General features: G+C 40.7%; 1 protein-coding gene across 2 annotated transcripts in view; it reads left to right on the top strand.

Moving 5' to 3' along the window:
• Nucleotides 1-6,351: 6,351 nt before the first annotated feature.
• The window catches only part of SLC16A10 (solute carrier family 16 member 10), a 118,053-nt gene continuing 101,845 nt past the window's right edge, over nucleotides 6,352-22,559 (top strand). The window contains exon 1 of one of the 2 annotated variants that reach the window (XM_053222366.1): nucleotides 6,352-6,930. In XM_053222366.1, the coding sequence (XP_053078341.1) occupies nucleotides 6,597-6,930 (334 nt within the window). In that variant the 5' untranslated portion in view covers nucleotides 6,352-6,596. The remainder of the gene's footprint in view (nucleotides 6,931-22,559) is intronic. The other variant, XM_015065364.3, reaches the window with a different exon arrangement.

Raw genomic sequence — 22,559 nt, 5'->3', positions numbered from 1 at the left:
GCCCAGAATCCAATTTGGGGTCTAGAATATCTTTTCCAAAGAGCATGGAAACCTAAAATAACTCTTGATTTTTAATGTTTAAGGCACCTTATTATTTTTAAAGTGTTTTATTTTTTCATTTCACATCATGACATCTTTTCTTTCACCAACTTAGAAATTTGAGAAAGGCAAAGGAAAGCCGTGAAGGTGAAGGCAAAGCCAACTTGTGGCTTAATTAGAATGGAACTTCTGTTTTTATTGGTAAACTTCAGTATATGCCCTTCACTCAGACCATAGTCTAGAAGAATACTTTGCCCTGAGTAAATGAACCAATTGTTCCAAACAGATCTAGTTAGTGACGGGAGAGAGAGATTTTGTATCAGATTATTATTAAAAAAAATTTTTTTTTAATGTATTTTTGAAAGGGAGAGAGACAGAGTGTGAGCAGGGAAGGGGCAGAGAGAGAGGGAGACACAATCTGAAGCAGGCTTCAGACTCTGAGCTGTCAGCACAGAACCTGACGTGGGGCTCGAACTCACGAACCATATCCTGACCTGTGCCGAAGTTGGACACTTACCCAACTGAGTCACCCAGGCACCCCATATCAGATTATTATTATTTTTTTATATTAAAAACATTTTAATATTTTTATTTATTTTTGAGACAGAGAGAGACAGAGCATAAGCAGAGAAGGGGCAGAGAGAGAGGGAGACACAGAATCGGAAGCAGGCTCCAGGCTCTGAGCCGTCAGCCCAGAGCCCGACGCGTGGCTTGAACTCACAGACTGCAAGATCATGCCCTGAGCCAAAGTCGGATGCTCAACTGACTGAGCCACCCAGGCGCCCCTTGATTATTTTTTTAATTGAAGTATAATTGACATACTATATCCTATTGGTTCCAGGTGTGCATCATAATGATTCAATATTATTATACATTATGAATGACCTACACCATAAGTCTTGTTACCATCTGTCACCATGCAGTTATTATAACATTACTATCTTCCCTATGCTATACATTACATCATCATGACTTATTTGTATTATAATTGGAAGTTTGTACCTCTTAATTCCCTTCACCTATTTCTGCCATTCTCCAACCCCCAACTGCTCCCCACGCTGATAATAACAATTTGTTTCTCCCATCTACGAGTGTGTTTCTGTTTTGTTTTGTTTGTTCACTTATTTTTAGGTTTCACATATACGCGAAATAATATAGTATTTTTATTTCTCTGTATGGCTTATTTCACCTAGCATAATACCCTCTAGGTCCATTTATGTTGTTGCAAATGGTAAGATTCATTTTTTTCATGGCTGAGTAATATTCCATTACATCGATATATTACAACTTTTTTACCCATTCAGCTATTGATGGACATTTAGGTTGCTTCCATATCTTGGTTTTGTAAGTAATGCTTCATCACATAGGGATGCATATATCTTTTTGAATCGATGTTTTTGTTTTCTTTGGATAAATATTTAGAAGTGGAGTTGCTAGATTGTATGGTAGTTCTATTTTTAATTTTTTGAGGAATCTCCATACTGTTTTCCATAGTGGCTGTACCAATTTACGTTCTAACCAACAGTGTATGACGGTTCCCTTTTCTCCACATCGTTGCCAACACTTATTGTCTTTTTGATAATAGACAGTCTGATAGATGTGAGGTGATATCTCATTGTGGTTTTGATTTGCATTTCCTTGATTAGTGATTAGTGATGTTGACCATCTTTTCATGTGTCTGTTGGCCACCTGTGTATCTTCACTGGAAAAATGTATATTCAAGTCCTCTGCCCATTTTTAAATTGGGTTATGTGTTTTTTTGGTATTAACTTGTACAAATTCTTTATATATTTTGGATATTAACTCCTTAGTGGATGTATGATTTACAAATATCTTGTCCCACTCAGCAGGTTCCCTTTTCATTTTGTTGTTGGTTTACTTCATTGTGCAAAAGGTTTTCAGTTTGATGTAACAATTTTATCTTTCTTTTTCTTTTTCATTTGAGAGAGAGAGAGAGAAAGAGTGTGGGAGAGGGGTAGAAGGAGAGAGAGAAAGAGAGAGAGAGAGAGAGAGAGAGAGAGAGAGAGAGAGAGAGAGAGAGAGAGAGAATCTTAAGCAGGCTCTATGCTCAGTGCAGAGCCCCACATGGGTTTTGATCCTGTGACTCTGGGATCATGACCTGAGCTGAAATCAAGAGTTGGATGCTCAACTGACTGAGCCACACAGTTGCCCCAGTTTGAGGTAATTCTATTTGTTTATTTTAGCTTTCGTTGCCCTGCCTGAGGAGATGGGTCCAAAATATATTGCGAAACTAATGTCAAAGAACTTATTGCCTACATTTTCTTCTAGGACTTTTATGATTTCAGGTCCTATACTTAGATCTTTAATCCACACTGAACTTATTTTTGTATATGGTGTAAGATAGGGTCCAGTTTTTTTCTTTTGTATGTAACTGTTCAGTTTTCCTAACACCATTTATTGAAGAGACTGTTTTTTCCCTATTGTATATTCTTGCCTCATTTGTCATAGATTAATTGAACTTTATGTGACTTTTCTGGGCTTTCTATTCTATTCTATTAATCTATGTGTCTGTTTTTGTGCCAGTATCCTACTGTTTTGATTACTATAGCTTTGTAGTCTAGTTTGAAATGAGAGAGCTTTGTGCTTCTTTCTCATGATTGCTTTGGCTATTCAGCATGTTTTTAGTTCCATACAAATCTTACGAGTATTTGTTCTAGTTCTATGAAAAATGCCATTGGTATTTTGATGGAGATTGCATTGAATCTGTAGATTGTTTGGGGTAGTATGTACATTTTAACAATATTCTTTCATTCTACAAGCATGGAATATCTTCCCATTTATTTGTGTTGTAGACTTTGTATTGGATTTTGTAAGGGGTGCATTTTGTGAGTTAGGGAAACAGTGAGTGGTGGAAAATAAATTTCTCTTTAAGGAATAGACAACATAATAGTTGAGGACAAGGATGTCTAAGCTCCTGAATTCAAATATTTTCATATTTTAATTTCCTAACCTGATATATTTGTGATTAAATAAAGGTTGTGTTTATAAAAATGTAAACATCCATTTAAATCGCTTGATTCTGAGTCCCTAGACAGAAACAATGATGTCATCAATAGTAATAATAATGGTAGTAACTGCTAACATTTCCTAAGAACTTGCTGTGCACCAGTCACCATGCTAAGTGGTCTGTGGGCATTAACTTTTTAATCCCTTAAATCAGAGCTATTCCTAAATCAATCTGCATGAAAAATGTCAAACTTTAATCTGAAAATAAAGTACACTGTATAATGCTTAGAAATAATGTTATAAATATGGTATGTGTAACAATTATATATAAAGTAAAACTTAAACTGTATCATATTTAATACATTGCTATGTACTCATGTACGTATTTTTACAAGAATGGGTTCATGATACCTAAACTTTTAAAAAACTTTAGGGGTGCCTGGCTGGCTCAGCCGGTATAGCATATGACTCTTTTTTTTTTTTTCTTAATGTTTATTTATTTTTGAGACAGAGAGAGACAGAGCATGAATGGGGGAGGGTCAGAGAGAGAGGGAGACACAGAATCTGAAGCAGACTCCAGGCTCTGAGCTGTCAGCACAGAGCCCGACATGGGGCTCGAACTCACAGACCGTGAGATCATGACCTGAGCCGAAGTCGGACGCTTAACCAACTGAGCCACCCAGGCGCCTCTTTCTTTCTTTCTTTCTTTCTTTCTTTCTTTCTTTCTTTCTAGCATATGACTCTTGATCTCAGGGTCATGAATTCAAGCTCCACACTGAGCCTAGAGCTTAAAGATTTTTTTTTAAATACATTTTATATTTAGAAGTGTTTTAGATTTATGGAAAAATTGCAAAGATAGTACAGAGTTCCCATCCCTTTTCACCCTCTTCACCCATCTTCTCCTATTATTAACATCTTAATTCACATTCCACACTCATTACAATTAATAAGCCAATATTAATAATTAACTGAAGTCTGTATTTTATTCAGATTTCCTTATTTATTTATTTATTTATTTATTTATTTATTTATTTATTTAGAGGGAGAGAGAACAAGGGCGCCTGAGTGGGGTAGGGGCAGAGGGAGAGGGAGAGAGAGAATCCCAAGCAGACTCTATGTGCAGCATGGAGCCAGATGTGGGGTGCAATCTCATGAATTGTGAGATCGTGACCTGAGGTGAAATCAAGAGTCGGACACTCAACCAACTGAGCCATCCTTCCCCTAGATTTCCTTAGTTTTTTCCTAATGTCCTTTTGCTGTTCCAGGATCCCATCTAGGATGCCACATTACATTTAGTTATTCAGCTGCCTTCAGTTCCTCTTGGATGTGACAGTTTCGCAGACTTTCCTTGTTTTTCATGACCTTAACAGTATTGACAAGTACTTGTCAGTTGCTTTATAGAATGTCCCTCAGTTGGGATTTGTTTAGTATTTGTTTTTTTCAACGTTTATTTATTTTTGGGACAGAGAGAGACAGAGCATGAACGGGGGAGGGGCAGAGAGAGAGGGAGACACAGAATCGGAAACAGGCTCCAGGTTCTGAGCCCTCAGCCCAGAGCCCTACGCGGGGCTCGAACTCCCGAACCGCGAGATCGTGACCTGGCTGAAGTCGGACGCTTAACCGACTGCGCCACCCAGGCGCCCCTGTTTAGTATTTTTAAAAATTTTCTTTAAAGTTTATTTATTTTGAGAGAGACAGAGTGAGTGGGGGAGGGGCAGAGAGAGAAGGTGGGGCAGAGGATCTGAAGTAGGTTTTGCGCTGACAGCAGAGACCCAGGGTCTCAAATCAGGAATCATGACCTGAGCCACAGTCAGACTCTTCACTGACTGAGCCATCCAGGCACTGCTGTCTGGTTTGTTTTTTTTTTTTTTAATGATTAGACTGGGATTATGGGTCTTGAGAGGAAGACTTAATATACTTAATCATTTGCTTATATCGATATTGACTCATGGATATTTACTTTATATTTTGCGTTCTAATCCATGCCTTTTTAAAAATGTACTTTCATGGCTAAGTAAAATGTGGATAGCTTTCGAAGTCAACAGAGGTGAACAACATTTAGAGGTTATGCAGTATGTATTTAATCAACCCGCCACTTTTTCCTTATTTCCAACAATGCTGAAATAACATCCTTGTGTGTTCATTTTTGTGCACTCGTGTGACTATTTTTAGTGTATTATTCTAACCCCATCTCTAAGACACATTCATTATACCTGAGCTATGTTCCCTTTCTTCAACTATACACTGCGTTCTGTAGCTTAGGCGGTTTTCTCTACCGAGAATGCTCTTCTGCTATCTTTGCCCACTCAATTTCCCTATTTGATTCAGGGCTCAGCTCCAAGGCATCTTGCTGTAGAAGCTCTTCTGTAGTGTTTTGAAGAGAATTTTATGGTTCCATCCCACTTCTCTTTGTTGTGTATGTATTATAATACTCACCATCTGAGCCTCCTGTTTTATCCCAGGACTTTTTCCTGGGTAGTTTATTAATGGGCAGAAGAAGAAGTGAGATCAATCACACTCATCTGTGTACTCCATTGCAGTGATGAGCCCATAAAATAACTAGTATATTTTGACTTTGAAGCGAAGAACCTGAGTAACTGACAAATTTATCTGTGCTCAATTTCATGGCTATTCTTCCTTTCTTTCACATATATTGTTGTTGCTACATGCTTCAGGGAGTTGAATATAGGTGCTAGTTTTTGTTTAAAGTGCAAATAATTGTGCTGTAGTTTAAATGTAATGTTTTCCAGCTGTCTGTCAAAAATGTTACTGGAAGGCTTTGGTATTACAGTGTCTTACAAAATGGGCATTTTAATGTGCCAAGTATTTATAGGAAATCGTATATGAAAGCAGGAGAAATGAAACGATTACATAAGTCCCCTTATACTTCTGACTTTCTTTTAAGTAAGCAGGGGGCGTTATGTACCCTAAATATTATGGTTAGTAATAAGAGGTGCATGTCAAAAAGCAAAACAAAAACAAAGCAAAGAGACAATGTTAGTTTGGTTGTGACGCTGTCAGCTGAGGCTAAAGATCTCATACTGCTTTGTGATGACACACCCAGACTGTACTTAGGCAGATTTGCGCCCCTTCCTTTAATACTTGGAGACGAGGTAACCCACACATCCGTGACCCCCCAACTAGGTTGGAGGAGGCCTTGCCGCAGGCGCGCGCGCACAGACCGCCACCCGCGGACACCTGGCTCCGGGCTCAGCCAGGCGGGGGGCCCCGCCTCCGATCTACCGAAGCCCAATCATCTGGAGAGTCTGGGGTACGTCCCGCGCCGGCCACGCCCCCAGCCTGCGGGGCGGGGGGCGTCTTTAAGAGCCGGCCGGCGGGCCCCCGACGCAGTAGGGGGTGCGGGGCTGTGGGCTGGAGGCCTGAGTGCTGTGCTCTGGGGTGCCGGCTCGCCTCCGCCTTCCTCCTCGCGGCAGCCTCCGTGCCCTGCGCCGCCGTCCCACCGGGGGCTCCACCGCCCTCTCCTCGGCCTCACCAGCCCGCCGGCCGGGCGCTCGGCGGCTCCTCCGTGAGCCCGCCGGGAACTCGCACCCCTCGCGCTCCCCTGGCTCCCGAGGGGGCCGCCTCGGGCCATGGTGCCCTTCCCCGAGGAGCCCGCCGCCGCGCGGGGGACGAGCGAGGCGCAGCCGCCGGGCCCCGCGCCCACCGGGGCAGCTCCGCTGCCGGGCCCGGGACCCTCGGACGGCCCCGAGGCGGTCGTCGAGAAGGTGGAGGTAGAGCTGGCGGGACCGGCGGGCGCTGAGCCCCCTCAGCCTCCCGAGGGCGGCTGGGGCTGGCTGGTGATGCTGGCGGCCATGTGGTGCAACGGGTCGGTGTTCGGCATCCAGAACGCCTGCGGGGTGCTCTTCGTGTCCATGCTGAAGACCTTTGGGTCCACGGACGATGACAAGATGGTCTTCAAGACAGGTGAGGCGCGGAGCCGGCCGGGGCCAGCCCGGGGTAGGGGGAGAACGGGCATGGGGCCCCTGAGCGCATCCCGCGTGCGGAGTGTGCCCGCGCCGGCTTGTGCGCCTCGGTGGGTCCCTGTGTGTAGGAGAGCGTGAGAGAGGTGGGTCTGTCCCATCGCAAATGCAGCCTATCGCTCCAGGGGCCTCGGTGTGCCTGGCTTTGTAGTGAATACAGATTTGGGCACAGTGTGTTTGGAAACAAGCCGCAGAACTTATTTCCCAATAAGCAAGAGTAGGGTTTAAGAGTCTACGTATACTTTCCTCTTAATTGTCGAGAGCAAACAGAACCTTCCAAACCCAACGACACCGCACTGTGATTTTTGCAGTCTCTTATGCGACCGTGACCGTTGGGTTTTCGTTCATGTGCCTCCGGGGCTGCAGAGGGGCGTGTGTGCTGAGGGGAGGCACGGTTGGCGAGATTAAAGAGATTTATTCCAAGGTCAAGGGGAGTTCCCCAAGGGAGCTCTGCCAAGAGCCCTGGTTTCGTGGTTTGTTTGTTTGTTTGCTTGTTTTGGGGGGGGGGGGGCACTGTGTGCTAAATATAGAAAGCATAGGAGGCAGCCAGATCAGGGACTGGGAGGAGGAAGGTGAAGGGTTGCCCTTTCCTGCTGTGTTGTCATATTTAACCATATACTAGACTAGATGAAAAAGTGCAGACTCAACATTTTTTTTTTCCCTGTAGAGACTTATAATGTGATCTCTTGACAGGCAAAAAACAAGTCCAAGACCTTTTGTATATAACTCTTTTACATACATTATTGTACTTCAACCTGCAAGGCAGGTGTTATCAGCCTTATTTAGGAGAGAAAACTGAAGCTTGGTAAAATAGTGTCTTCGTGAGTAGCAGAATGGAGATAGAACACACATCTTATGACTTAAAGGGCTAAGGGATTTCCATGACTAAATAAGGCTCCTCCCTGCCATTTGAGGAACTTTATATGATTAATAGTCTTTTTTTAAACCTTAATTTTCTATTTTTAGTGACTGTTCCTTAGGACTTTAGTGTGCATACAAAGAACATGCAAGAGACTGTTCTAACAAATTCTAAGGCAGAGGTAATGTTGGGAGTTTTAAAACCTTTTATAAATACTATTATACTGTATGTATCATTCTGCAGTGTGCTTTTCTTCTACTCTGCAATGTTTGCAATTTATCCACATAATATCTCAACTTGAACTGGTAGCTTAAATTCTTTACATTTTAGCTCCAGGTTTTCCATTGTATGAATATATTATACTTTACTAATGCATTCTCCCTTTAATAAACGTTTAGATTACTTCCAAACTTAATATAAACAATGCTGCAATGAATATTCTTGTACACTGTCTCTTTGCATATGTGATAATGTACCATATTTAATCTGGAATTTCTGTTCCTTAAGCAGTAGCTCTTGAACTACTGTGTTACGCAGGTCACAGGGCTAGTAATAGGCTAATGTAATATCCTATACTTATTTTTATGGAAGGCAACTGTTGAAAGTCTAGCAGGATTGATATGCATGTGCAATATTGAACAAAAATTTTTTTTTTTTTATATGAGCATGGGTATCTGGTAGGGAGAAGCTCAAGGAGGCAGATGGAATTGGTAGAGTCAACATTTTAAGACTGGTTCCTTTAGCATTTAGCCTATTCTTGACTAGGATTACAGATTTTTAATGCAGTCAAGATAGCAAGACAACAGTCTTTTGTTTACCAGTGTTTCTGCCAACTCAGGTGAGTAGGTCCTTTCTATCTGTGGATTTTTTCTCCTTCATTTTAGGAGAGTGAGAGTGTGTGAGTGAGCAACTATGGGGGAAAAACCATAGGAGGGCCAGAGTTTTACTGTGTCGCAGCCTTGACCTATCTTCCATCCCCAAAGTTCCTGTTGGCTACAATGTTCCAACACAGGCCACCTGAGGGGGGACGGAGGGGACAGGAACCTGCTCTCTTGAGCTTTTTGAAGCTCTTTTCAGTTTTGATGAATATCCTTCTCCATTTACTCAGTTGAATCCTTGACGATTTTCAGTTATGTTTGTGTTTATGTGGGTGTATATTGTATATATAGTTATACAGATATGCCAGCTAAATACTGAAAATCTTTTTACTTCTGCACATGACTCCCATGTATGGTTGTGCCCTTGCACAAAGGTGCCCAACTCAGGGTAAGTGGTGCCTGAAAACCAGCCTGTGCTCTGGGTGCCCGCCTATATACTTGCAATGGCCCTGTATGACATAGCAGCTACATTGAATCTTTACTTGGATACTATGTGATACAGAGCTGATAACTGATAAAATTTAAGGTCTAAGGAAGAACAAAGATTTAACCTCATCTGTGAAAAAATGGTAACAAGATACTCTTTAAGCCAGTTAATACTGAGACCTACCCACCCCCTGCGCCAGCCCAACACACACACACACACACACACACACACACACACACACACACACACACAGGTGTTTCATAGTCCATCCTTCACAGCAGGTATTAAAGTATTTGAGAATACCTGAAGTTTGATTGTTCAGGCTTCTTTATTTTGATATTCTAATGCTGAGTCATCTGTGATCAAACAGATGCAAGCTTCAAGTACAATACAAAAAATACCTGACTTGTTTAAGGCTTTTATTTTTCAAACTTTTGGTCCATTTTTTATTACTGTTATTCATGATTGATAATCTCAGCATTAGAGAGCATTTAATTCTGTCTCCATGTTTTCATTGGTTTCTTCATAGTGATGAGCCCTAGGGCACATAGGGAGGTAGTGATGGAATGCAAATTGAGGTTTCTAAATGATAGTTCACTTTTCTTGAGAACTACCTATGTGCCAGGCCCAGTGCCTGCATTCCTATTTAAACATTACAACAAGTCCAGGATATTGGCTTAATTAAATATCTTTCTTTTCAGATGTGGAAACTCAGGCTTACAGAGTTTAAGTAAGCAGTGGAGCCAGGATTCAGCCTCAGGCTTATGTCTCTAGAAATGGGGTTTTTAATGATTGATCATATTGCATTGAGTAGATAACTTTTGCTAATTCAGTGTTCTTAAACTTTTTTTAAACATTTATTTATTTATTAAAAAATTTTTTTAAACATTTACTCATTTTTGAGAGTGAGAGAGACAGAGCATGGGGGGGCGGGCAGAGAGAGGGGAGACACAGAATCTGAAGCAGGCTCCAGGCTATGAGCCATCAGCACAAGGCCCGATGTGGGCTTGAACTCACAGAGTGCGAGATCGTGACCTGAGTCAAAGTTGGATGCTTAACTTACTGAGCCACCCAGGCACCCCAACGTTTATTTATTTTTGAGAGAGAGAGAGAGAGAGAGAATGCAAGCAAGGGAGGGGCAGAGAGAGAGAGAGAGAGAGAGAGAGAGAGAGAGACAAGATCTGAATGAAGCAGGCTCTGAGCTGTCAGCACAGAGCCTGATTCAGGGCTCGAACTTGTGAACCATGAGATTATGATCTGAGCAGAAGTCAGACGCTTAACTGACTGAGCCACCCAGGCACCCCTGCTAATTCAGTATTCTTTATGTTGTATATCAATTCAAGCATTAATTGACTGAGCACTATTCCAGGCATTCTAGGGTTGGAAAAGAAGTCTGAAAGGTCATGATCTCACAGTTTGTGAGTTGGAGCCCCAAGTCGGGCTCCTTGCTGACAGCACAGGGCCTGCTTGGGATTCTGTCTGTCTCTACCCCTCTCCTGTGTGTGCACTGGAGCAATTTCTCACTCTCTGTCTCTTTCAAAATAAAGAAAAGGCTTAAAAAGTCTGAAAGATTAGGGTGCCTGTTTCTTGATCTTACTTTGCTATCAATAAACGATTGCCAATTGTTAATGTCTCATTGAAATAGATTTTTGTAGAGGGACTTCTATGGAGAAATAAGATAATTTCATATGGCATTTAAGCAAAAATCTGGGGTTTCCTTTGAAGAACCATGTTCTTTAGGTTGATACACGGTAGGATGATGTTTCCAGACAGAACTGAAAAGGAGCCTTTCTCAGGCTTACTTCTTTTCAGGCTATCTTAACTCTTCCTATGCAAAACAAAAACAAAACAAAAAAACCCAACAACAACAACAACAACAACAACAAAAAAAAAAAAAACAGCCAAAAAACCTCTTCCTATGCAACTGATGATCCACCCAAAATTTCTCAGGAAAGGCCCTGAAGAAATTCATTCACACGAAGATATAGGTTAGTTTATACATCTTCATGTTACTCCTTATTCATTCTACAACTGTTTACCAAGTTTCTGACACTCTGTGCTGGGCCCTAGAGATGGTAATTGAGAGAAACAAGGTCAGCTGTTCCCAAGGATTTTTTGATCTTCTGTGGGATACAAATGAGTAAACAGAATACTTCCCTGAGGCATTTGCAATATATCCGTGCTCAATCTTATTTTAAAAAGCTGAAATTCTAAGGAAATTCCAGTGAATGGTGAGGGCTGAGAAAGGCATTTGATGGCCTCTTTCTCTATGGTAATAAATCTTACTTTATTAATTTGAGACTTTGGAAAGGGCAAGCAAGCTGAACTGCAAGTTAGGCAGTAGAACTAATGGAAAGTGTTGAGTGTATCCCGGCCCCACTGTGTTATCCTGGCTGCTGATGACATGGTACGCAGAGGTCTGCCTCACACCTCCTGCTGCATCAGAGGAAACAAGCTGGGCTCGAGTGGTCTCTTTTCAGTTGAACTTTTACCGGTTCACATGTGCACAGGTAAATCTGATGCTTTTGGGAACACGAAAATAATTACTACCACTAACTGGAACATTATTTTCCCTTAGAAATCACTACTTGGCTGGATGTTGGAAAACCCATTTTTGGTTCCTTCATGGAATTGATAGAGTCAAGGGTACTTTTCAGACGCAGTGCTGTGGACACTCTGGGATCTTACGAGGGTATTAATCTAGTTTACTTCCCTGCTTTCTTCCTGGAGAAAGAAATATTTTAATGGCATATTCACTTTTTAAATATATTTATTTAAAACAAGTATGTTTTCAGAATCAGTATTCAGAGTAGTTAATGATATTCTTTTGGAGATAGGATATCTTTGTGTTCCAGAGGCTTGGTCAAGTAAATTCCGAAGGCTTCTTTGGGAATTCCGGAGGCTTCTTTCAGTAATTCCCAAAATGTGTTCTTTAATAACCTTCTTCAAAGTGGAGGTCTGTGGTTAAACAAGTTTGGGAAACACAGCGCATTATCCTCCTTTCTTGGATATTTAAAGTAGAAATCAAGGTATTAAAAATTCAGTAGTTTTAAAGAGAAGTAGATTATTAAAAAGGTTCCAAAAGGGGAGGCTCTTTGTCTACAATCTTTAATGCAACTCTGCCTTCTCTGTGTGGAGGTAGATCGCTCTTTAGACAGTTAAAATCACAAAGTAGGATTTTCAATAGCACTTAAGGAGCAATACATCTTGTTAGATCTTTCAGTATAATCCTACTAGCACCTCTCAAACTTCAAGTCAGTTCATGTTCCTGAAGGTTTATTTTTTTTTTTAATTTTTTTTTTTAACATTTTATTTATTTTTGAGACAGGGAGAGACAGAGCATGAACAGGGGAGGGTCAGAGAGAGGGAGACACAGAATCTGAAACAGGCTCCAGGCTCTGAGCTGTCAGCATAGAGCCCGACGTGGGGCTCGAACTCATGGACTGCGAGATCATGACCTGAGCTGAAGTCGGCCGCTTAACCGACTGAGCCACCCAGGCGCCCCCCTGAAGGTTAAAAAAAAAAAAAAAAAGTTTTCCAGGCACCCGGGTGGCTCAGTCAGTTAAGCGACTGACTTCAGCTCAGGTCATGATATCTCAGGGTTTGTGAGTTTGAGCCACCCCCGTCCCCGCCACGCTCACCGTCCCCCCCACCCAACTTGTGCGCACACTCTCTCTTTCTCTCTCAAAATAAGCAAACTTAAAAAAAAATTAACTGCTCAAAGAACAAAATCAATCAAAAATAAATGGATACCAGAATTATGTCAGGAGGGGTTTTGAGATATCTTTTTGAATAAATTATAGTCTGTGCTGCTGATGTGATTTGCTATATCTTTTGGATGGGTGCTTGTTGAATCTGTGTTGCAGTTCCTTGAGGCTTCATCCTAGGCCATGTACTTCACTTTTCCTACCTTCCTGTGTGTCTCATACACCCTATGGCTCCAGGCACTGTCTTGGGGTTGTTATTTCCAAATTTCTTTTCTGTGTTCATGACCCGTATTCATTATATTGGGACAGTTCCATGTGGATACACAGGTATATCATACTCAACTAAAATGAACTCATTTTTTAGCCACGCCATATTATATATATATATATATATCTCCACCAAAAAGAATAGCCCACTTGCAAATAGACATATCCTTCCTTCTGAATTCTCTGTGCATGACACCTCTGGTTGCTTGAGTCAGAAACCTGAAATTCATCTTAATTTCTTATTTCTGCCTTTTCCTTTCCTATTTTGTTAAATCAGACACAGTCCTTTTGCATTGACCTCCTTAATGCCTCATAAATCAATCCCCTTCTTTTCCTTTAGTACTGTCTTAATTCATGCCTTCATTAATTTTGGCCTCAATTATTGTCATAATGCTTTAACTGGTCCACCTGTCCTCAGTTATACACTTGAGTGACTTCTCTAAAACTTAGGGCCATATCATCTTTCTGTTTAAAAGCCTGCAGTGAAACTCATTACTTCTAGGAAAATGTTGAGCTCCATACACCAAAGGACTCCAAGTTCTGGCCCTTGCCTGACCTGTTAGCCTTGTCTCTCACCTCTCTTCCTTCTTGTTCTTTGTGTTTTGGCCAAGCTGAAAGCCTTGTGCTTTTCCAAATTTATCCTACTATCTTTTGCCTCTGTGCCTTTATGTGTGCCTCTCCTCTCTTCAATGTAGTTGTTAGTCCTTGTAAGATTCTGATGAAATGGTTAGCCATTTTATTCCTTTTGTCACAACCATGGGAGAAAACAATGATTTTATGCAAGTGTTGTTACATTTTTGATGCAATTGGAATGTTTTGGGAGTAACATGAATTCAAATGAGTTAGGAATTAAATTTAAAGTGGAAGACAGAGCGGGTGCCTGGCTGGCTCAGTCAGTAGAGTATGGGAAGGGAAGGGGAGGGGGAGCAGGATCTCTGGGTGGTGAGTTTGAGCCCCATGTTGAGGATAGAGATTATTCTTAAAAAAGACTTAAAGTGGAAGACAGAGAACGTAATTGCAGTCTATTCTAATCTAGCATTCTGTGAATGGTATTTTAAAGAGAATCCATATTTAAGTGATAATTTGCACAGTCCTTTATCATAAATAAAGAGCTTTCATACACATTAACATTATTTTTTTAGAGTAGCCTTGTAGCGTGCTGTTACCTCCATTCACAGATAAGAACGTTTTAACTTGCACAGTTTCGGGTTGGGGCACATGATATCAGTGTTTATATTTTTCAAGTTGAATTTAAGAGCATCTTTTCAGCTGTGTAAAAATTTGTGCTTATGTTAAAGTCCTGAAATGTAGAACCTTGCCTGTTTTCTTCTTCCTTGAAACTATTTTCTGCTTATTTCCCTATATATTCTCTAGAACTTTAATAGTGTCTTGTACCCAAGATATCAGAAATCCTGGGAAGTTGCTTTTGGAATAGAATTCTATTTAGAGTTATTACAATCCAATTAGAGATCTGATCTCATATTCAGATTAAACAAACAAACCTTGACAAAAACAAACTAAACCCCAAACACTACTTGAAAAGTTGGCTCACCATGGCTCTGAGCATTAGCCTAGTCTGGTGCCACCCATGAACCATGGTGTTTTTATTGGCAGTGATTCAGAATGAGCAACTCCAGCGCTCCTGGGAGCTGTACAAACCCACCACAACATAGCCAGTTCCTCTGAGACTGTAGTGATGGAGGAAAGCAGTGTTTTCAGATGTACATGTACCAAATGCTAAAGTAATGCTAAGATATCTTCATTAACAGCAGAAATAATTCCCTACCTTGAATATAGGAACCAGAGCTAAAAGAACTAAGACAATGACATGCCTTATTTCCAAGTTGCAAGTATTTTTTCATTTCAATAATTTTTAATTATGGGGATACATATGAAATACAAATGTGAAATAATGTATATGGACCAAAGCAGTGTTTCTGCTTAAGTTAATTCCGGAAAGATCTATGAGTCTGAGAAGGCAGCACAGATCCACACCCGCCCCTCCCCCCCCCACCACGAGGAGCATATCAGAAGTTCCAGAGAAGCATATTTAATTTACAAAAGGATAGTCAAGATTATAATTCTGTATGCGAAAAACAAAAGAATCTAATTATTTCCATAATACAACCAAAAGTGACAAAATCTTAGCTGGTGGATAAATACAGAAGCATGGCTTTATCTTTTGAATATTATGGCTACTCATTCAAAAGGTAAACTACCCTTAGAGGTGTGCATCAAGGATTATGAGACTTCTGTGTTTATCAAGAGGCAACAAAGTTGGCCAGAAACACTGCTCCCCCATATGGAAGAGAATCACTGACTAGAGTTTATGCATTGGTATGCTGTTCAGCTATTACTTTTTTTTTTTCCTTTGCTAAAGTAAATTGCATCAGCAGTGTTCTGTGTGTATTCAGAAAGTCAAAATTTATTCTTGTGACAAACTTAGACTGGATTCAAAACCAATTCTCTGATATGCTTTATAAAAGCAGTAAACCACTATTCATTAAATGGAGGTATTTCTTGACTCTTCTGGGTAGATCGGTATTAATGCCAAGTCGAGTGGGTTAGTCTGGTGGCCTTTTAATAGTAAAAAACCTTTTCATCTTGCTTAATTATCCTTTTTATTAGTTTTGACTTCATGTTCCATTTTTTCAAATGGCAGCATCTCAAAGGATTCACATTTGTCAATAGTTGTTTAAACGACATTCCACAAAGTTAATTGATGTTTTAGTGCAGTCGGGGGCAGAAAGTTGCCATTGTTGCTGTATACTAATCCAACACTCAAACTTTGGCAGCAATATCCTTAACTTCATACTTCTCCCTCAGTGCCAGGATTTTGGATTTCTTACTTTCTATTAGCTTATCTGTGGCCTCTAAGTTTTCCATGTTGAATAAGTATTACTTTTATAATAATAAAAATATTAATATTAAAAATAATTCACCATTAGCATTAGAAATACTAACTTTCATGACTATAGTAGTAAACTTGCCCTAAGAATAAGATGTTCTATAGGAATAAATGATAGATGTATGAAGGTTTCTTTTTTAATTTTTGATTTTTAAAAATGTTTTTATTTAGTTTTGAGAGAGAGAGAGCATGAGCAGGGGAGGGACAGAGAGAGAGAGGGAGACACAGAATCTGAAGCAGGCTCCAGGATCTGAGCTGTCAGCACAGAGCCTGACGTGGGGCTCAAACTCATGAACCACGAAATCATGGCCTTCACCAAAGTGGATGCTCAACGACTGAGCTACCCAGGTGTCCCTGTTTTTTTGTTTTTTTTTTTAAGCTTATTTATTCATTTTGAGAGTGAGTGAGAGAGTAAGCAGGGGAGGGGCAGAGAGAGAGGGAGTAGAGGGAGTCCTAAGCAGGCTCTGTACTGCCAGTGAAGAGCCCCACAAGAGGCTTGAACTCACAAACTGTGAGATCATGACCTGAGCTGAAACCAAGAGCCTGCTGCTTAACCAGCCGAGCCACCCAGGCGCCCCTATATGTGTGGAGTTTTAGTTTTAGGTGTTATGTTTTGTCTCCTACTCAAGAGAAAAATGTTAATTATTGAATAGTCTGGAAATGGAAAGCCAATGAATACTAAACTTTAACTCTTCAAATTTATAATGGATGCATATATACCAGTGTTCTTACATGTGTATAGATGTCATTAGTATGGAGCCACAATCCCTACAGGGGAGTTTGAGGCAGGGCCCCATAGTCAGATACCTTGATAGTTCTGCAGCAAAATCTATGAGTATTCAGAGCAAATGGGACAAATAAAGGCCATAGTTTCATGTCAGTTCAGTTTTTTTTTTTTAAGTTTTCTTTTAGTGTTTATTTATTTTTGAGACAGAGACAGAGCATGAATGGCGGAGGGGCAGAGAGAGAGGGAGACAACAGAATCCAAAGCAGGATCCAGGCTCTGAGCTGTCAGCACAGAACCTGACGTGGGGCTTGAACTCACAAACTGAGAGATCATGACCTAGATGAATTGGACGCTTAGCCAACTGAGCCACCCAGGCGCCCCCAGATTATATTTTGCTTCCAAGTGAAGTGTTGATATCATCTTACAAAAAACTTTGGGTTTGGGATTTCAGAATTGCCAATACGGAATTGTAGATTTACATGTAAATATTTACTTTTGTTGGGGCACCTGGGTGGCTCAGTCGGTTGGGTGATCGACTTCTGCTTTGGTCATGATCTCACGGTTCGTGAGTTCAAGTCCCCTGTCCAGCTCTGTGCTGACAGCTCAGAGCCTGGAACCTGCTTTGGATTCTGTGTCTGCCTCTCTCTCTGCCTGTCTCTCTTGCTCATGCTCTGTCTCTCTCTCTCTCAAAATTAAATAAACACTAAAAAATATTTACTTCTGTTTTTGGCTTCTCAGTAAACATTCTTTTTAAGGTACATTTTTCTGTATCACATAGTGTACCTACTTAAGGTTTTCAGTAAGCGTGTTCTTCTGCTGTACTGGTCTATCCTAGATTACTAACCAGCCCCTTTGGCTGGATGTTTGAATTGTAGGCAGTGTTATGCAGTGTAAGTATCATATCTATATACATCTTGGAACAAATTGTTTTTTCTCCTGTGGATTGCTTCCTTAGGGTATATGTAAAAGTAAGATTCCTGGTTCAAAGGGTGTGAACAACTTTATAACACTTGTTACACATTGCCAGGTTGTTCTTTAGAGAACTTGAGCCAGTTTACTGTGTACTAGCAATATATTGGTTACCTGAAAATCCTACCAGTGTTTTATTTTTATTAATATTTGCTAATTTGATAAGTGCCAATGCTATTTTTAAAAAGCAGCTTTAGATTATATTTCATTGCTTTTAGGGCTATGTGTTTTCCCAGTTTTTGAGCTCTTTAGAAGCAGCAACATGGTTTGGCAGCTATATGTAATATCTGGAAATACAAGGGGGCATATAGCAATAAATATCTTAGAGTAAAACTTTGTTACCACGGGTGGGAGTGCTAGGAAGGCCTGAGATTATTCTCGTTTTTATTCTCACCTGACACACCTTGGTAGGTGGGGCACACCCTTGTTCCCATTCATCTTTTCTCAGCCCAGGTGTTGATCAGGGCCTTCTTTGGGATTAGAAGTGGGGATGGAAACTAACCATCTGGAGACTCGGCCAGAAGTACTTCCTGACTCTTCCAGGTGACACCTAATCCTTCAGAGGATCAAGTCTCCATGAGCAGCCCTGTCTCCTTCTCTGTGCTATCGTCTTGCCTCAACCTTCTCCAGACCCAGCCAGTTTGGTTAAAAATAGCTTTAGTTAATTAATTTGGGTGTATGTGTGTTACAGTTGTTGTCGTTGTTGTTTTGCCTTTAGTTTTAAAAAGATCTAGAAATCCTTTATTGAATACAAACCATGTACTAGGGGTCATGCAGGAAACAAACAAATTTGACTTCTTGAAGCAAAATGCCATGTACATAAATAACTCTAATGCAATATGCTACACTTATTTGAGTGCAGTATACATAAGATCTAGGATTTTAAAGGAAGGCAAAATGTTTTCTAACTGAGCTGATCAGGGAAGGCTTCATGGCAATAGCTTTTGAGTTAGGCTTTAAAGTATTGGTAGACTTTTCCTCAGCAGATCTAGCAGAAAAAGGTTATTTCAGGTGGAGTGCAAGGCCTAGGCAAGGGCTAGGAGGCAGCCTAATAAGGGATTTTTTTTGTGCTTTACTCTATATTTTATCTTGTTTTATCTATCCAACAATCATATGATATAACTGCTATTATGATTGTCCTGCTTTAGATGGGCAGCTAAGGCTAGTGAGCAGTGGGGCTGCATTTGAACTTAAGTCTCTTGCATTAGGACCCAGGCTCTTTATACCTGAGTACACACTGGACTTATTAAGTGAATGCACAGTGTTTGGTTTGCCTAGGGCCAGGGTATATATGTAAGGAAAGTCGCAGAAGATAAGGCTGGAAAAGAATGAGGGAGCTGGGGAACAGGATGTTTGAATGCCAGGTTAAGAAGTTTGGATAGGGGCGCCTGGGTGGCTCAGTTGGTTAAGCGGCCGACTTCGGCTCGGGTCATGATCTTGCGGTCCGTGAGTTCGAGCCCCGCATCGGGCTCTGTGCTGACAGCCCAGAGCCTGGAGCCTGTTTCAGATTCTGTGTCTCCCTCTCTCTGACCCTCCCCCATTCATGCTCTGTCTCTCTCTGTCTCAAAAATAAATAAACGTTAAAAAAAAAATTAAAAAAAAAAAGTTTGGATAATAGTGGGGAGATATTGGAGGTGTCTGAAGTGTGCCTTAAAAAGATGTGACTGGGTTGCAGAGGGAAATACTTAGGAGGAACGCCAATTACAAAATCGTTGGCTGAGAGCTGGGTGAGATTTGAGGCCACAGTTGTTGAAATGGGAAGGAAGGGACCGATGTGAAACATTTTAAAGGATAGACTGAGGGAACTTTAGCAAATGATGAGTGTAGACTGTGACATGGAAGCAGAGATGATGCCTATATCTGGAGTCTATGTCTTAATACTTTACATACATACATACATACATACATATATATATATATATAATTCATATATATAATATGAATATGCATATATTTTGACAATATAATTTATTGTCAAATTGGTTTCCATACAACACCTAGTGCTCATCACAACAAGTGCCCTCCTCAATGCCCATCACCCACTTTCCCCTCTCTCCCACCCCCCATCATCAACTCTCAGTTTGTTCTCAGTATTTAAGAGTGTCTGATGGTTTGCCTCCCTCCCTCTCTGTAACTTTTTTCCCCCCTTCCCCTCCCCTGTGGTCTTCTGTTAAGTTTCTCAGGATCCACATATGAGTGAAAATATACAGTATCTTTTTCTGCCTGACTTATTTCACTTAGCATAATACCTTTCAATTCCATCCACGTTGCTGCAAATGGCCAGATTTCATTCTTTCTCATTGCCAAGTAGTACTCCATTGTATATATAAACCACATCTTCTTTATCCATTTGTCAGTTGATGGACATTTACGCTCTTTCCATAATTTGGCTATTGTTGAAAGTGCTGTTATAAACATTGGGGTACATGAGCCCCTAGGCATCAGCACTCCTGTATCCCTTGGGTAGATTCCTAGCAGTGCTGTTGCTGGGTAGTTCTATTTTTAATTTTTTGAGGAACCTCCACACTGTTTTCCAGAGCAGCTGCACCAGTTTGCATTCCCACCAACAGTGCAAGAGGGTTCCCGTTTCTCCACATCCTCGCCAGCATCTATAGTCTCCTGATTTGTTCATTTTAGCCACTCTGACCGGCGTGAGATGGTATCTCAGTGTGGTTTTGATTTGTATTTCCCTGATGAGGAGTGATGTTGAGCATCTTTTCATGTGTATGTTGGCCACCTGGATGTCTTCTTTAGAGAAGTGTCTGTTCATGTCTTCTGCCCAATTGTTCACTGGATTATTTGTTTTCTGGGTGTGGAGTTTGGTGAGTTCTTTGTAGATTTTGGATACTATCTGGTATGTCATTTGCAAATATCTTTTCCCACTCTGTTGGTTGCCTTTTAGTTTGTTGATTGTTTCCTTTGCAGTGCAGAAGCTTTTTATCTTGATGAGATCCCAGTAGTTCACTTTTGCTTTTAATTTCCTTGCCCTTGGGGATGTGTCAAGTAAGAAACTGCTGCGACTGAGGTCAGAGAGGTTTTTTCCTGCTTTCTCCTCCAGGGTTTTGATGGTTTCCTGTCTCATATTTGGGTCCTTCATCCATTTTGAGTCTATTTTTGTGAATGGTGTAAGAAAGTGGTCTAGTTTCATTCTTTTGCATGTTGCTGTCCAGTTCTCCCAGCACCATTTGTTAAAGAGTATGTCTTAGTACTTTTTAAACTGGGAGCCCCACATTTTCATTCTGTACCAGTGCTACATATTACGTAGACAGTTCTGGATGGTGCCATTGTCAGGACTTGAGGAGGAGGAGTTGACAGGGAAAGATTGACTCAGATGTTAGACATTTGAATGTTAAATGCCAGCAGGACATCAGGGGATGGATATCAGATAACTGGAAATGTAAACCTGGAGCCTCAGAATGAAGCTGAAGCTAGAGGTAGAGCTTTGGAAAGACCATGCGTCTCTAAGAGGAACATGATGTTGATAATGGAAACCCAGAAATTCTGTCTCAAGCAGACCTGGGGGCTTCTCCGAGGTAGTTTAGTTAGTGTCCCTTGAAATCGTCTTATTTAAAATTAACAAAACTTCGTTCCTTAAAGTCTTTCAGCATTTAGATTTCTCTAATTCAGATCTGCAACTTCCCAAAGGTCAGAATTGTTTTTTTACTATCATTGTCTTACGTATTTCCAAAATGTAGTCCTGAGAATTATTTTTTCCCTGTAGTTTAGCGTAATCGCTAAGGCTATTGACATTTACTCTTTCTTTCAAGCATGATGTAATTAAGCCAGTCTGTAAGTTTTATTTTCAAGATGTTTAGTTTTAATTCCTTTATGTATTTCAAATTGAAATGTAAAGTATTGACAGTGGTGGAAAACCCGTTCTACAGACAAATGTTATCTTGTAGATCAGTTTTCAGGGTGTAGTAACTGAGTCAGCCACTTCATTTACAATTCATAATGAAAATAGCTAACTCTTTAGTGTAGGCTGACTTTTTTAAAAATTATCTAGGAAAACTAGGAAATCAGAATAAATGAATTTAAGTTCTCTGACTAGCACTAGGGTGGAATATTGCACATTTGTTTAAGAAACATGATTGACTTTTCCAAGCTCATCACACTAGATATCTGAGGTCTGGCAGTGGGAGGAGGAGGTGTCCTCATGTGCTTGCTGACTGGGAATGGAGTTGGTTGTAATTCAGATAATAACTGGACGTCTGGCTATGCTCAGGTATATTTTGCCTTAGTTTCCTGTCACATAGTGTAACAGTGAGACTCAAGCAAGATAATAGAATGTCAAAGTGCTTTTGGATGCGTAAAACAGCACAGATATGTCAAACAATGTTGTTATTGAGCAGCTTGGCATAGTGCCTGTATGCGGGGGGTGTGTGTTGACTCACATGCTGTGCGGTAATCTTTTAGAACTCAGGTCCTGAATTGCTCTCTTGTGATCGAAGCCCGGTTGAAGGTGTTGGAAGTGCAGTGACCCTGGAGGAAGAACCTGTAAAAGCAGGGGGTGGATGAAAGGGAATTGATAGTTGTGTAAGAAGAGGGTATCTGCCCTTTTTTTTTTTTTTTTTGTAAGATACTCTTACCTTTGCAGTAACTGTTTCATCTTTTCATATCATTTGGCTTCATTTACAAGTTGTGTATTAAAGCACATGTCAGGATTTAAGGCAGTATTTTTTGACCATGCTTGTCTCCTGTTGTGCTGGCTGGGATGAATTGAAGTCCTGGCTTGCTGACAAGTAAATTTGATATCTAACAGTTATGGAGAGAGGAGGAAAAGGGAAGTCCAACTGAAGCATTTTTTCCTCCGAGTTTGATAAACAGAAGC

The sequence above is a fragment of the Acinonyx jubatus genome, chromosome B2 (assembly GCF_027475565.1).
Source record: "Acinonyx jubatus isolate Ajub_Pintada_27869175 chromosome B2, VMU_Ajub_asm_v1.0, whole genome shotgun sequence".
Lineage (NCBI taxonomy): Eukaryota > Metazoa > Chordata > Mammalia > Carnivora > Felidae > Acinonyx > Acinonyx jubatus.
This window is presented reverse-complemented; position numbering and strand designations above follow the sequence as displayed.